At 64.4% G+C, this 14,320-nt stretch overlaps 1 protein-coding gene across 1 annotated transcript in view; it reads left to right on the top strand.

The window, feature by feature from the left end:
* Nucleotides 1-6: 6 nt before the first annotated feature.
* The window catches only part of PPP2R3B (protein phosphatase 2 regulatory subunit B''beta), a 42,136-nt gene continuing 27,822 nt past the window's right edge, over nucleotides 7-14,320 (top strand). The window contains exon 1 of the mRNA XM_059385887.1: nucleotides 7-488. Within this exon, the coding sequence (XP_059241870.1) occupies nucleotides 156-488 (333 nt within the window). The 5' untranslated portion in view covers nucleotides 7-155. The remainder of the gene's footprint in view (nucleotides 489-14,320) is intronic.

Here is a 14,320-nt window from a genome sequence, read left to right on the forward strand (position 1 = left end):
CCCCGCCTCCCCGGGACTCTAGGACCCCCGGGCCGTGACCCCGCCAGCGGCCCTGGTCGGCTCCGCGGACGTCCAGTCGGGCCAGACCTGGGCTGCGGGCATCAGGCCGGCGTGCAGGACGAGGGCTCCTCGGGCCGCAGGGCCCCGCCGTGGAGATGCCGCCCGGCAAAGTGCTGCAGCCGGTCCTCAAGATGAAGGTGGACGAGCTGTTCCTGTGCTGGCTCAGCGAGGCGGGCACGCAGGCCATGCTCCGGGACTGCCTGCGGAGGGTCACGATGCCCGCGAGGACCGAGGCCGGCGCTGCGGACCCCGGGCCGCCCGGGCCCCCGCTGGCCGCCGCAGCCCCCGCCTGCAAGCCCGCGCTCTTCGACAGCCTGGGGGCGCCCGGCCCGGCCCCCGCGTCCCCGGCGCTGCCGCTGGGAGCCGCCGCGAGTCCCCGGACCGGTCCTCCCGTGCGACCGACTCGTCGATCTGCAGGGCCGCGAGTCGTAAGTGCCCCGTCTTGTTGCGACCTCGTCCGCGATCCGACCCGGGGTTCGCTGCCGCGGGAGCGCGTCACGTGCGAACGGTCCCGTTGGCAGGGTTCCCCCAAACGGGCGTGTGTGCCGAGCGTTTTGTCAGGGCCAGAGCGGAGGCCGGTCGTCGGGATTGCGGGTTCCGCGGCAGTCTCCCCGTTTGGTTTCAGCGCGGCTTCGGCCCGCTTCCTTCCCGGCTGAGTAAGGGGCCCAGGCCGTACCCCACTTGTTGGTTTTCTCCTTACCTGGTCTGCGGTAGTCACAGTCACGTGGCCGGTGCCGGAAAAAGAGTTTGGCCTCCAGCTCGGGCTGCTGCGTGCCCTCAGAGTCGCCACACGGTGACTCAGTGTGATGGGACGTGTGGCACCTGTGCATCCCGCGTTCCTGGGCGAACCCCGGCGCTGGCCGCGTTGGCCTTCGGCGGAACGTGATTGTCTTGGGGTGCGTGTTTCCGCTGCAGGTCTCCTCCGCCAGCGACCCCTGTGCTGCGATCACTTACCTGATCGCTTCCCACCGCCGTGGACCAGCCGCCACGGGCAGACCGCCGGCTGTCGCTCCGAGGGCCAGCTCGCTTGGCTCTGTTCCCTGACCCGTGGTTTTCTGGCCCGTGGCAGCGGTCCCGACGGCATGTCCCAGAAAGCAAGCCTCCACGGGGAGTGGGAAGTAGGCGCAGCGGTCACGTCTGGCCTGGCCCCTGTCGGGAACCCCACGGGCCGGCTCCTGTGCCCTGCAGGGCCCGCGGCCCAGCCCTGGGCTCTGGCTCACTCCCTTTCCCACTGTCGCAGAATCTTAGTGCTGGGGGAGTAGGGCCGGAATCTCCCGTGTCGCCGAGGCTGCAGGGTCTGTGAGGGACCAGCGCGCGGACCGGTGACTTCTGTGGGACGGTGCTGTCCCTCCCCGCAGTGGCATCTGCTCTCCCCGGGACGGCCGAGGTCTCCCGCGCTGAGCAGCCGCCTGCATGGCGTACGGGTGTCCACGCTGAGGCCCAGCCCCGCGCGCAGGTGAATTCTTGCATCTTGTGACCCCGTGACCTTGCGTGAAACCTTTTGGGACGGCAGATGTTGGCGGGTCAGCACAGCTCCACGAGGGCGACGGGGATGCCTTGAACACGACGCATTTCGGAGAGCGGGCCCGTGGCGTGCCCGCATGGAATGAAGTTCCTCCGGTGACCACAGCACAGACAGGTTGTCCTCCCAAGTGGGAGGGAGCTTGTGCAGGAAGGGAGTGAGCGACTTGGGGAACGCAGTGACTTTAGTGGGGAGAAGGCCGCGGGCCAGGAAGGGAGGTCTGCAGTGGACATCAGCTGTCCAGTCTCGTGCGCTGGCCGCAGCGGTCTGACCGCAGAACGCCCGCTGAGGAGCCGGGTCGGTGTGTGCCTGTGGGACTGGGCAGGACGCAGGGCTCCGAGCCGAGGACGCTGTGCCTGCCGGCGGTCGGAGGCCGGAGGTCGGCTGCTGGAGGTGTGCGCGGTGCGGCTGGAGCGGGATCACGATTCTCACCGTCGAGGGGCAGCCGGGAGGCCCCATGGGTGAAGCCTCCAGCTGCGGGTTTCAGCTCAGGTCACGGTCTCAGTGTCGGGACGGCCAGCCCCACCTTGGCCTTCGGTGTGGCCTCTGCCTGCGATGGTCTGCCCCTCCGTCCACCCCTTCTCATCCCTTGGGGCCCGGCATCTTTTCTCGATGCCCACACGCGGAAGGGCTGCTGCGAGCCGCGAGCCTCTCCTTTCCACCCTGCTCCGTGTGATTTCCAGCTAAGGGAACGAGGAGGCACAGGGCCTCCCCACACACCAGGGGTCCGGTTGCCGAGGTACATGCCCCGCCCCGGGGGTGATCTCCACACACGCATGACATGAAGCTTGCGTCAGATGTGTTACATGCAACGGGCCCTTGGAACATCTTCCATCTCCGTGAGGCCAGGCTGAGGGCTGGACCGCAGGGCCTCCAGGGCACTGTCGCCCATCATCCCAACCACCGAAAACCCTAAACGTGCTTCTAAGGAAGTTCTCCAAGGGAATCAGATTTGGTGGGCATGCCCTGTCCCTGCACGGACTGTGACCCCAGAGATGACGCCTGGGGAAGCAGGGTCCCAGGCGGCCCGGGGACCAGACTTTCAAATGCAGGGCATGGCCTCCGGAGTCCCTTCCTACCTGCGCCCCAGGGGTCAGTATCCCAGTCACCTCATCCAGCGGCTAGTTCACACTCTCCCGGTCCCCCTTCCTCCTTCCGTCACAGGGGTCCATACCCCTGTAGCCTGCCACGTCGACCGACCCTCGCAGCGCCTCTGAGAGGAAGGCGACTGGCTGTGCGCGTGCATGAGAACGTAACAACACCAGTGATCTTAGTGGCCCCCCGCGTGTCGGAGCACCTTCTGCTCCTGGCTGCGAGAGGAGCTGCGTGTTAACTGGGGACTTCACGCAGCGCTGCCAGGGCTGTAGGAGATGGCATGCCCTCACCTACCGTCAGCACCGGGAAACGCAGCGCTGGCTGTGAAGTCCGATGTTCGTCAGACGCTGAGGGCACTTCTGGTCAAACAGGCTTTTTTTTTTCTTTCAGCTTGTCTTTGGCCACCGTGATGCGTGTGTTCAAACGTTTGCCCTGTTTTTACAGTTAGGTTATGTTTTTATGATTGAGTTGTAAAAAGTCTTTATATGTAACCCGCGGGCACGTGCTTTCAAGGTAGATGTTTCACAAGAGGTAGGGGTGCGGAGGGGCTCCATGAAGATGTAGGGGTGTACGGGGCTCCGTCATGAGGAGGTAGGGTGCACAGAGCTATGTCACGAGGTAGGGGTACTCAGGGCCACGGCACGAGGATGTGATGCTCCGGGCTGTGCGGGTGCATTCAGCGTGGGCTGTGCGGGTGCATTCAGCGTGGGCTGTGCGGGTGTGCTCGCCGCAGGCTGGGTGGGTGTCTTCCCTCGGGGCTGTGCGGGCATCCGCTCTCTGGGCTGTCCTTGCTCGGCTGTTCTGGTGCCCTTACTACCGAGAGCAGAACTTCACGCTCCAGTGACGGGTGCATCTACAAGTCTTTTCTTGGGCTGGTGGATGGGGATGGATCCCTCTTTGCCCGCTGTCTTCACGGCCCTGAGTCGTGCGAGTGGTGGCTTCATGTTGGGGTGATGTCTGGCCAATGGGGTTCTGCTCTGCTTTGCTGCTGTGTATGCTAATGTCTATGTCGCTTCTGGGATAAGCGTCCTGAAAGCATCTTGGGCTCACAAGGCAGGACTTTTGTGCCTAGGCTTTGTGCCAGCCACACCCAAGGTGGGCACAGGTGGGGTCTGCTTGCTCAGGACGTCTTTCCTTTGCGGTGGGAAGGGGGGGAGGCGTGGGAGGGTTAGCTCATCCTCATTCAAGCCCCGAGCCCACTGCGTGGAGCCGCCCCGAGTGCTCTGCAGGACCGGTCACTACAGTCCGGTCTGCGTGACCCGTAGGGCACTTAACGCACGGCGTCTGCACAGCCTGGTGCTCTGCTCCTCGGCCTTCCTTACCTGTCCTCTGTGACATCCTGCGTTGTCTACGTTGTATCCTGTGTTGTTACTTTCTGTGGTTAGTTACTCTCCCGGGTACACAGCTGACGTTACATTGTATCTCACGCACCTGACCAGTGACGTTACCTTGTTGCTTACGTTCTGTGTAAGCTGCCTTACCCCATCTAAGTTATATGCCCTGTTCTCTACCTTGTGCAGAATGGCAGGAAAACTCTGAAACCCCGAATACTCCCCCACTCCCTCTTGTGACAAGAAAGCATTGGAGGACTCTGTGTGCTTCATTGTGTCTCTTCTGTACCGGGAGGGCGGCTGGTGCTCGCAGACCCCTTTGTTTTTGGCACGGTTTCAGGGAGGAAGCAGCTGCTTTGGCTGCATCTGGGCTCGTGGGGACCAGCAGGGATCTGGCGAGAGCTCCGTGACAGGTTCTCTTGTGTCCTGGACAGACTTCCCTTCTGTGCAGAGCGCCTCCTCTCGTCCCTCCCCGCCTCTCCTAACTAGCAGGCAGTTGCTCGGATCACTTCAGTTCTCTGGAGCACGCCTCTGTCCCCCACCGGCAGAACTAGAGGCGCTGTCCCCAGATGTCTCCTTGCAGACCTGTTTACGCGCTTGTCCCTCTGGACTGAGCCACAAGACGGGGTCACTGAGCGGGGAGCTGTGTCCGGGACTCCCATCGGCAGCTCAGCCAGAACAGCTCCGGCCGGAGCAGCTCCCTCCTGCACAGCCAGGGGCCGGCGGGGAGGAGCGGCCGCCTCCCCCACCCTGCAGCCATGTGCCCTCCTCAGCCTGTGGAATGCAAGCGGCCCAGGGCCGGCCCCCAGAGCGCCTGGCCGGCCACGCATGGAGCGCGCTGAGCCCGGCCACCCAGACTGTCCTGCCGGGCACAGCCGCCACCCCGAGCCTGCCGGCCCCGGCTCAGCCCAGCCCCGAGAGTCAGAGCGCGAGCGCAGTGCCTGGCCTGGCCCCCGGCGGCCCATGCGAGGCGACATGCGGCTCCGGGACCTGTCCCTGCGCCAGGACCCTGACCTGAGGCAGGAGCTGGCCTCCCTGGCCCGCGGCTGTGACTTTGTGCTGCCGTCTCGCTTTAAGAAGAGGCTCAAGGCCTTCCAGCAGGTCCAGGTGGGGCAGGTGTGCTGTGTGCGTCTTGTGTGGTGCTCACCTGAGCTGCCTGCTGAGGCCTGGACTGGGGCGGGGGCTGCTGGTACTCCCAGGTCACCCCCCCTGCGCGTCACCTCCCGAATGGATGGGGGCCTGGTGGTACTCCCAGGGTCCCCCCCCACCGTGTGTATCACCCTCCTGAACGGGTGGAGGGCTGCTGGTACTTCCCGGGTCCCCCTGTATGTGTCACCCCCCTGGGATGGATGAGAGGCTGCTGGTATTTCCAGGGTCCCCCTATGCACATCACCCCCCCGAATGGATGGGGGGCTGCTGGTACTCCCGGGGTCCCCCCATAGACGTCCCTCCTGGAACAGACTGGGGGGCTCCTGGTACTTCTGGGGTCCCCTGTACACCTCACCCCCCCGATGGGGTGATGGATGGGGGGGCTGCTGGTGCTCCCAGGGTCCCCCCTCCGTGTGCATCCCTCCTGGAACAGACTGGGGGCTGCTGGTACTCCCAGGGTCCCCCCCATGTGCCCCCCAGAACAGCTGTGTCGTGGCTCTGGAGAGCCAGGTGTCCCGTGTGGAGTATTAGGGAAAGCCTTCCGTAGAAGGAAGCCGCAGCTTCCCTCCCTGGGGTTCCAGTGGCAGAACCGCACGCAGTCAGGAAGCTGGAGTGTGGCGGCCGGCGATGTGGCGGCTCTCCCCAGCACGGAGCAGACCGGGTTTAGCATCTGCTGGTGGTTCAGCCTTAGTCACAAACACTGGGGGCTTGTGCCCTCGTGTGGAGCAGGAAGCTTTCCCCACGCCCGTGGATGCGGCCGGGTTCCCTGCCCTCGCTGTCGTGGTCTGAGACGTGCTGTGTGGAGGGACGCGCAGACCGCAGCCGCGACCGGGGACGCCTGGGTGGCTTTCAGTAACGGACGGGCCTGTGTGTGAACTTTGCTGTGATTCTCATGATTCGGGGACGTCAAACCTGGCTTTATGTCTCTGTGTATCTTGTCAGGGGTTTAAGGGGACTCGTAATTGAAAAGGCCTGAGACTTCCTGTGAGCTCCCCAGTCATTCTGTAACTTGAGGTTTCCGTGCGACCTCTCACGCTCTGCCTGCCGCCGTGTGGTGCCTGGGTGCCTGGTGCCCCGGTGCCGGGGGAGACAGGGCCGGGGACAGGATGGGGGCATGGGAGACTGGATGGGGGACAGAATGGGGGAGTGATGCAGACGGGGGAGACAAGACCGGGAACTGGATGGGGACAGGGGAGACAGGACAGGGGATCGGATGGGGGTGCTGGACGCGGGGGCCAGGACCGCAGGGCTGGAGGTGGGACCTGCACTCACTGGCTGGCTCCCTACGTGCCTTGCATCTGGGTCACTGACTCTTGCCACATGAAACGCTTGCGTTGTCCCTGGTAGTGAGGAGTTAGCACCCTGGTACTGCGTAAGGACAGAAAAATCACACAGAATCAAACAGGGCTGTTTTGGGGATGAGAAAAAGACCTGCTTTTGCTGATTCTGTACCTGGAGTTTCTTTTGGATCCCACGTTAGTGTTCACACACCTTCTGAGTGTGTGTCTGGCTGTGTCTTCCAGCTTTGGACATTCTGTGCTCAGGTGGTTTGTGCAGACGTTTGTTCCTTGTTTCTGAGGCACGTGTGTTTGGGGTCTGTGAGACGGTGGAACTGGAATCAGCCACGGCTGAAGTCCTCTCACCCGGCAGGAAGATGGATGTTGGGTGGTTTCTCTGAGGTGGTTCCGTAGGGTGTTGGTAGGATTGGCAGATGCTCCGAAAGTCATGGTGACTTGCCCTCAGTGGGCCTGTCTCCTGGCAGAACCGGTTCTGGAGAGTCTGATTGTTTTAGGATGACCCCGTTTCACCAGCACCGCTGTTGGGGAGAGAAATTCTATGAATTCTTTCAGCGGGGAAAGTGTTTCATGTTACAGGAGATGTACTTTAGCGGTGTTCTGTGGGCGTGAGCGTGTGTCTGGGGTCATGTGAGCGTGTGTCTGGGGTCACTGAGTGTTCTCTAAGGTGTGGGGGGTGGATCAGATGGGGCTCCTCGTAGGGGAGCGTTGCGGGAGGAGGGGTTGCTCCGTCTTATTCAGCCCAGGGCATCTAAGTGTGGATCTGGACAGGGCCCTGGGCAGGTCAGCACAGGTCGGTGGTGGCCTGGGGCCATGAGCGTGGTGGGGACCCTGATGACTAGGAGGGAGATGGGGGGTCCTGTATGGTGACTGGGGGGGACGGGAGGCTGGGGGAGGGGTGGAGGACATGGGGTTGGGGAAGGTGGGGGATGGGGGTGTGGGGGCAGGGGGGGGGGGGGGGAAGGGAAGGCGAGCCGGGGAGAGCCTGGGAGAGACGAGAGAGGGGCCTCGCCCGGTGGGGGTGGGGGTGGGGGTGGGGGGGAGGGAGATGCAGGGACTCATGCGCAGCTGGAGGATGGGGAAGGGGGAAATGAGAGTCGGGAGCGATGGGGCCGTGGGGGTGGGGACGAGACATGACATCGGGGAGAGATGGGGTGTGGGGAGGGGGAGGGTTGGAGCCACAGGGCACATGGGGATGGGGGAGGGGTGGGCAGATGAGGAGGGGGATGGGGCAGGGGGAGGGGACATGACGTTGGGGAAGGGTGGGGTGGAGACCCTCGGGGGTTGGAGGGGCGGATGGTGTAGAATGTGCCTCGCGGGTGGCTCCCCGCCTAGCCGCGCGTGTCCCCTGTACTCAGGCTCAGAGGAGGGGTGGACGGCTGCGGGTCCGCGGGCCACGGGCTCCCTGTGCTGCTTACTGCACGGACACTGCCGCCTGCCTGCCCTCCTGGGGACTCCCGGGCCTTGCACACACGCCGAGTGGCAGAGGGACTCCCGGAAGCTCGGCTGCGCTGTCCCTGAGTCGGGGACCCCACCTGGCCCAGCACGGCTGCTCTGCTGCCTGCCCCCGTCTCAGCGGGGACCCTAGCCTCCCCACTCCCCTGGTGCCGAATCTCTCTCCCCTCACTCCAGTGTGGTACACTCGAGGGTGCCCCGGGCCCCCTGTCCTGTGCTGTGTCACGGCCCTGGTCCTGGACCGCCCATCCTGTCCAGCCTCTCTGCGGGGTCCTCTGCGTGGACGGACAGGCCCTCAGAATGGTCGTGTGTGGACCGCAGTGACGCCATCTCCAGGTGACTCTGCTGGGCCATGAGCTGACCTCTTCTGGAGACCTCAGGCCGTGCCGGACACCGAGCAGGGCCTTAGTCCAAAGGGGATCACAGGGCGAGGGAGGGGTCGCACCCTCGACGCTCACTCTCAGGGTCCCAGGAGGTTGCTGTGACCCCACCCCATGTCTGTGAGGCTGTGGACACGGTGTCCTTCATGGTCCTCGCTGGCCAGCATGCAGTGGTGGCACGGCGTCCTCCACGTTTCCAGCCCTGTCTTCTAGGCTTTGTGGAGACCAGACCGTCTGCGCCCATTCTGCCTGTGGGCACGCAGCTGAACGGATGTCCTGGGAGCTGGTGGGCATTGGACACAGGCCTCGTCCTAACGCACTGCCTGGCCAGCTGCGCCTGGCTCCGTGTCCTCGGAGTTTGCCGTCCGGCCCCCTGCGCACCTGACACGTGGACACCCAGAACCTTCTGATGTGGAAAGGGCGTCTGCACGAGCCTGCATGGAGGTGGACCTGGGCAGCGGTCATTTTGACATTTCGCCTCCTCTGTGTTAAACTCTGACCCCGGGACTCCTGTGTGCGTCCAGTATGTCCTCTGCAGGGCCCTCCTCTCCTGGCCACAGCGTCTCAGTGCGTGCAGACTCAGTCCCGTGGCCTGCGGGGTCCTCCTCTCCTGGCCATAAGTGCGTGCAGGCTCCCTGGGAATTCCCCACCGGGCTCCCCAGTCCTGTTCCAGGCAGCACCACGCATCTGTGTCTCAGGTCAGGGCCAGCCCTGGGGTCCTGTGAGCTGAGCCACCTGTGCCCGGGGCGCCTCTGCCTGGCCTGCTTTTGTCCTGACTCCTGGCTTTTACTGTGTGTCTTGTGCCGGTGCTCTGGGTGAGGGTCACTTTCGACGTCCCAGATAAGGGCTGGGACCTGTGACTGTGACTGTGACCCCCGAGCCCAGTGCTCAGAGGAGGCACGCCAGCAGAGACCCAGCCTGGATTGCTTCTGCGGGCACCCACCCCGGGAGGCAGCAGTGGCTTCGGCAGGACCTTGTGTCCAGCCCCATGTGGACAGGATGGCCCCACTGTGCGTGTGCTGGGCGGCCGGTGGCGTCCTCTTGCTTTGTGGCCTTATGAGGAGTCCGTGCTCTCTCCAGAAATAGCTCTCCGTGGGGAGGTGTCATCTTTATCAGGGAGCTCTGGGCTGCATGCCGCCCAAGGCGTGCACTCGCCGTGCGTCCAGGAGGACTGAAGGCGCGGTGCCCGGGAAGCGGGGTGTCCAGCCTCGACTCTGAGCCCCGAGCCCCGCGGGGAATTCCCACACACTCGCGCGTGTCTTTGTTGCTTTCGCGTTCATAACGGATATCGGCCGCATCTCCTGGAGGTCAGGGAACGGCCCCTGCGTTTCCTGCGGAATCTGCTGAGTTCTGCTCTGCGGACCGGGAGGTGGCCGGCTCCCAGCGGCGCCCCGTGTGCCGGACAGGAATGCGCGTCCTGCAGCTGTGCTGGGGCCACGGGCTATTTATGTCCGGGAGATTAAACCCGTAAATCTTCCGTGTCCACACCAGGCTGTTTTGTGTCTCATTGTGCGGTACACTTGTCATCCGCGCCTGGGGGGGTGTTCAGCCTCCTTCCTTGCGGCATGTCAGTCTGTCCCCAGCAGCGTTTCTGCCCTGGGGGCTAAGCCTGCAGGCTCCGGCCCAGGTCTGGGTGCCGGGGCTCCCTGGGCCGTCCAGTTCCTGGGGCTTCCGTGTCACGCACGGTGCGGATCTGCACGTCGTCACTGGGCCGTGTAGACCACCCTGCAGCCACACACGACCCTGGAGAGGGCCACTGCGGGCCCGTATGTCCACAGTTTAAAAACTTTTCGGTGTGTGCTACATGCGTGTCCCACAGAGACCTACGGTCTTCTTTTTCCCGTGGGCGTCTGCTCTGTGACTGGAGCATTTAACCTACGTGCACCGTAGCAGTGCTCGTGCGTGGAGTTAGGTAGTGTGTCTCCTGCTCTTGCACGATTGCCGAGCACCCTTCTTGACATTCACACTGGATGTGTCACCTGCTCACCTTTGTCACAGTCTTCACCGTCGAACTCCCGGGGACGCCGCGGTTCGTCCCGGCTTCATGCTCTGCTGTCCACAGCGCTGTTGAAGAGAAGCCAAGCTCCATGCTGGTTCCCGGTGTCAGCGGAAGTGCTCCTTGTACCCCCGCCCACGCCCCAGCACACCACTGCCCTGGCGGAGCTTTCTCTCTGCTCACTCAGAACTTGCACGTGGGTGAGCTTTGCTCCAGCATCACATCCCCTGCGTCTCCGTGAACCTGTGTGTGCAGAGACGGCGTGTCCGCGAACTTGTGCATGAGCACAGACACTCTGCGTGTCTGCAAACTCGTACATGAGGATGGACACTGCGTGTCCAGGAACCCACGCGCTTGAACAGAGACACTGCGTATCCGCCAAGCCACGCGTGCAGACAGACACCCCACGTGTCCGCAAACCCGTGTGTGCTGACGGAGACCCCGCGAGTCTGCCAACCCGTGTGCACGAACAGAGACCCCACGAGTCCGCCAACCCATGTGCAGGGGTTTGAAGGATCAAGACCTGCGAGTCCGCGATCCAGGGCCTGCCGACAGCTCCCTTCTCAGTGTGTTTTGTGTTTGTTCTGGTCGCAGGGACCACCTCCCAGCGGCTGACCTCCCCGCGGGCAGAGCCGCAGATTACACAGCCCTGCCCCGGGGCCGCCCTGGCTGGTGCGGTGTCGCCTCTCCAGAACGTGCCCGCTGATTCCTTGCTGTGCTGAAGAGGACCCCATTGGGCTGTGTTTCATCCCGGCTGTTTTGGAGGATGTGCTGGCGGTGTCTGGTGTCCGGCGGTTTCATTCCCCTGTATCTGTGCAGGATTCCCTTTACCGGTGCTGTGTGGGGAGCTCCGGGAGCCCAGGACGCAGGGTGCACCCCCGCACGCCCCCCACACCTCCCCCGGGTGGCCTCCTGACCTCGGCCTTTTGTTCCTCCACTTCCCCACACCTGTGCTCAGCTGTGCTCCGTCCACCCCGCCATCCCCCACATGCGTGGTCTGGAAACCTCTTCTTGCCGTGCTACAGGGTCTGTGTTCCATGGACTCACCCTTCTATCTTCAAGCTTCCTGCCTCTGTGATCTGAGCCAGGGGGAGCGCGTGGGTCCTGAGTCTGGTCACGCCGGCACCTCAAGCCTTGGTGGGTTCGGTCCCGCTCTGTCCCTCCTGGCACCTTGTCTGCGTGTGGACGTGGGACTGTGGACTGGGAGTTGCTGCTCTTCCGTGGGACTTGGGGCAGTGTCGTGGGTCCTGACGTGGTGGTTTCCCGGAGCAGATATTCCTCCTTTTCAGGCTGCACCCGTCTGGTGCGCCAGGACGGTTTGGCTAGAGGGTTTTGGGGTTATCCAGACGGATACAGGCCGGCTGCGTGCAAGCACCCAGGGGAGGGTCCCACGGGGCCAGCCAGCAGGGACCTCGGCTTCTCACAGAAATCAGCCGCAAGCCAGGGCAAGCGACAGCCGACTTTCCTGAACGGCACGGCTGCCGGAGAAGAACAGACCGCGTCTGGGAGGCTCGGGAGGCAGAAAACAGTCTCGTCCTCGCTCAGGGTTAGGGGTTTAGGGTCCGAGCTCCAGCAGCGGTCCAGGGTAGCGTCCGATGGGCATCACTGTAGGGCGAGCGATGGGTGTCGCTCGTGAATCATCAGAGGTGGGGGCGTTGCTGCGGCCGCGGCCAAGGGTCGTTCTGGCTCAGGTCCTGCAGCGTCGTGACGCGGCTCTTCTGGGGCGTTGTCAGGAGTCGGGAGCCCAGGACAGAACCCAGAGAGCGAGTCCCTGTCTTGCCGCCCCCTTGAACAGGGAACAGAGCCACTTTGTATCCTCAGAGACAAAATACAGGATTTGAGGACATGGCGCCTTGCAGAAAAGGGTCAGATCCGGAGCCGGACAGAGCCCCTGGAGCTTCCCCGCTCGGGGATGCTGTGAACGTGGTGTGGTGCCGAGGGACAGTCTGCCGTGGCCCGGAGTTCTCAGGGCACGTTCTGCTCGTGGCCCCCGTGGCCCCTGCTGCCAGATGCAGTAACCCATGTGAAGCCCATCGTTTTCATTCCTCGGGGTCAGGCGTCGGTGGGCATTTATTTCTGGCTCATTCTTCTCATGGGAGGGGCAGCTCTGTGGGACCTCTGCTCGGGGGACAGCCCCGTTCCAGGATGCTGGATTTTGTGTGCAGACCCCTGAGCTCCTCGGCCGGGCCGTGAAGAGGGGGACATTTCAGCCGCACGACGCCCCTGGCTTCACCGGGTTCCCTTCGGGGTGTCTGTGGTCCGAGGGTGTCTTCCTTTCCTGGTGGGGCGGGCCATGGGTGCTCTTAAATGTCTGTCAGCTCCTCTGTGGGAGGCTCGGAGGGACTCTGCGCAGAAGGGCCAGTCTGGGCACCTGGGATCGGACCCTGCACGAAGAGGGAGCTCACCAGAACCTCAGCGGCCGGGCTAGACTCCTGAGGTTCCTACGCCACGGTGGCATCCGGCCTCGCGCTGTGGCGAGGGCAGACCCGTGCTCACGGGCGGCTCGGCTCTCGGGTCTCTACCATCCCAGGAGACAGGCAGGCTCTGGGTCTGGAAGGACTCGGGTGACACAGCCAACGCCGTGTCGTGTGGCCGGTGTTGTCGAGGCCGGCAGCTGCCCGGAACAAAGGGAAGGTCGTGCTGCCCATGGGAAACCCGCCGTGGACGTGCGCTCGGGCAGCCCCTACTGCTGGGGGTCTGCTCTGTGCAGACCTGGGGGCAGCCTTGTTCCCTCCCGTTGGGGGCACCGACAGACCGGAGCCTGGGGAGCCCTGCGGACACTGCAGGAGAGGCCGCAGGTCGGACGCAGGAAGGGAAGGTGCGCAGGGTTCTGCTGGGAGTGTCGGTGCTCCGTGCTGCGGGGGGAACGGATGGGGGCGGGCTCTTCTCTGCTCAGGGTGACCTCTTCACCGCCCGTGACCCCTCCGAGGAGGAGCGTCGTCATGAGGGTGGGTGGGTTTTGTGGCCGGTGGGATCCGAGTGGGTCTTTGGTGAAGCGCGTGAGGGACTGTGGTGGCGTCCGGGGTCGTGCGTGCAAAGGCCCTGAGGCAGGCAGTGACGGGTGTGTGCCACAGCCGGTGACACCCGCCCCTCCCCGGGTGCAGGGGTGCCGTGGTTCTCCCGCCGTCTGAGCAGGAACCCTCCTCCCACGCCAGGGTCTTGGAAGGGGAGGGTGGCGACCGCGGACGGAAGGCTTCCCGCCGATGGGGGATGGGGAGACGGGGCCGCGGAGGACCTGGGTTTGCACAGCACAGACGCTCACCTGCGGCCCCCAGGCTCCCTGCTCCATGGAGCCTGCGTTCGTGGCCCCTCCCAGCTTGCTCGCTCCCTCCTCCCCCTCCTCTCTCCTCCGGAGACTCCCGCCCGCCTCCTCCCCCCTCCTCCCTCTGTCCCGTTCCCTCCTCCCCTGCCTCATCCCCCGCACCCCGCCGCGTCCCCCCCCCCCCCCCCCCCCGGGCCCCCCGCGCCCGCCCCCCCCCCGCCCCCCCCCCCCCCCCCCCCGGCACTGAGCTCCCCGTGGGTTGCATCTCTCCGTGCACTGCTGCGTCCACTAGCTCTCCATATGCAGGTCGGAGGTCGGCGGCCCTGGAAGCTGGACACGGGCGTGTCTGACTCTGTCGGCTCCCACAGTGGCTGCACAGGGGACACGTCGGGGTGGGGGGCGGGTTCTGAGCCCTGAGGAGTGAGGGAGTGAGCGGATGACGGGCCTGACGTGTCAGTGAAGACGACACAGGACTGTCCTGACGTGTGACTGAGGAGGTCCAGGTCCGTCCTGACGTGGGACCGAGGACAGCGGGGACCGACCCTCGTGAGTAACTGAGGATAATGGAAGACTGTCTCTGAGGAGTGATCGGGGAGCACAGGGTCTGTGTGCTGCGCAGTGACCTGTGAGCACGGGGGCCGTCATGGACTGTGACCGGGGAGCACGGGGACCAGACTGTGTGCTGGGCCACGACCGGGGAGCAGGGGACCGGACTGTGTGCTGGGCCACGACCGGGGAGCAGGGGACCGGACTGTGTGCTGGGCCACGACCGGGG

This window comes from Mustela nigripes, chromosome X (assembly GCF_022355385.1).
Source record: "Mustela nigripes isolate SB6536 chromosome X, MUSNIG.SB6536, whole genome shotgun sequence".
In the NCBI taxonomy this organism is placed as follows: Eukaryota; Metazoa; Chordata; class Mammalia; order Carnivora; family Mustelidae; genus Mustela; species Mustela nigripes.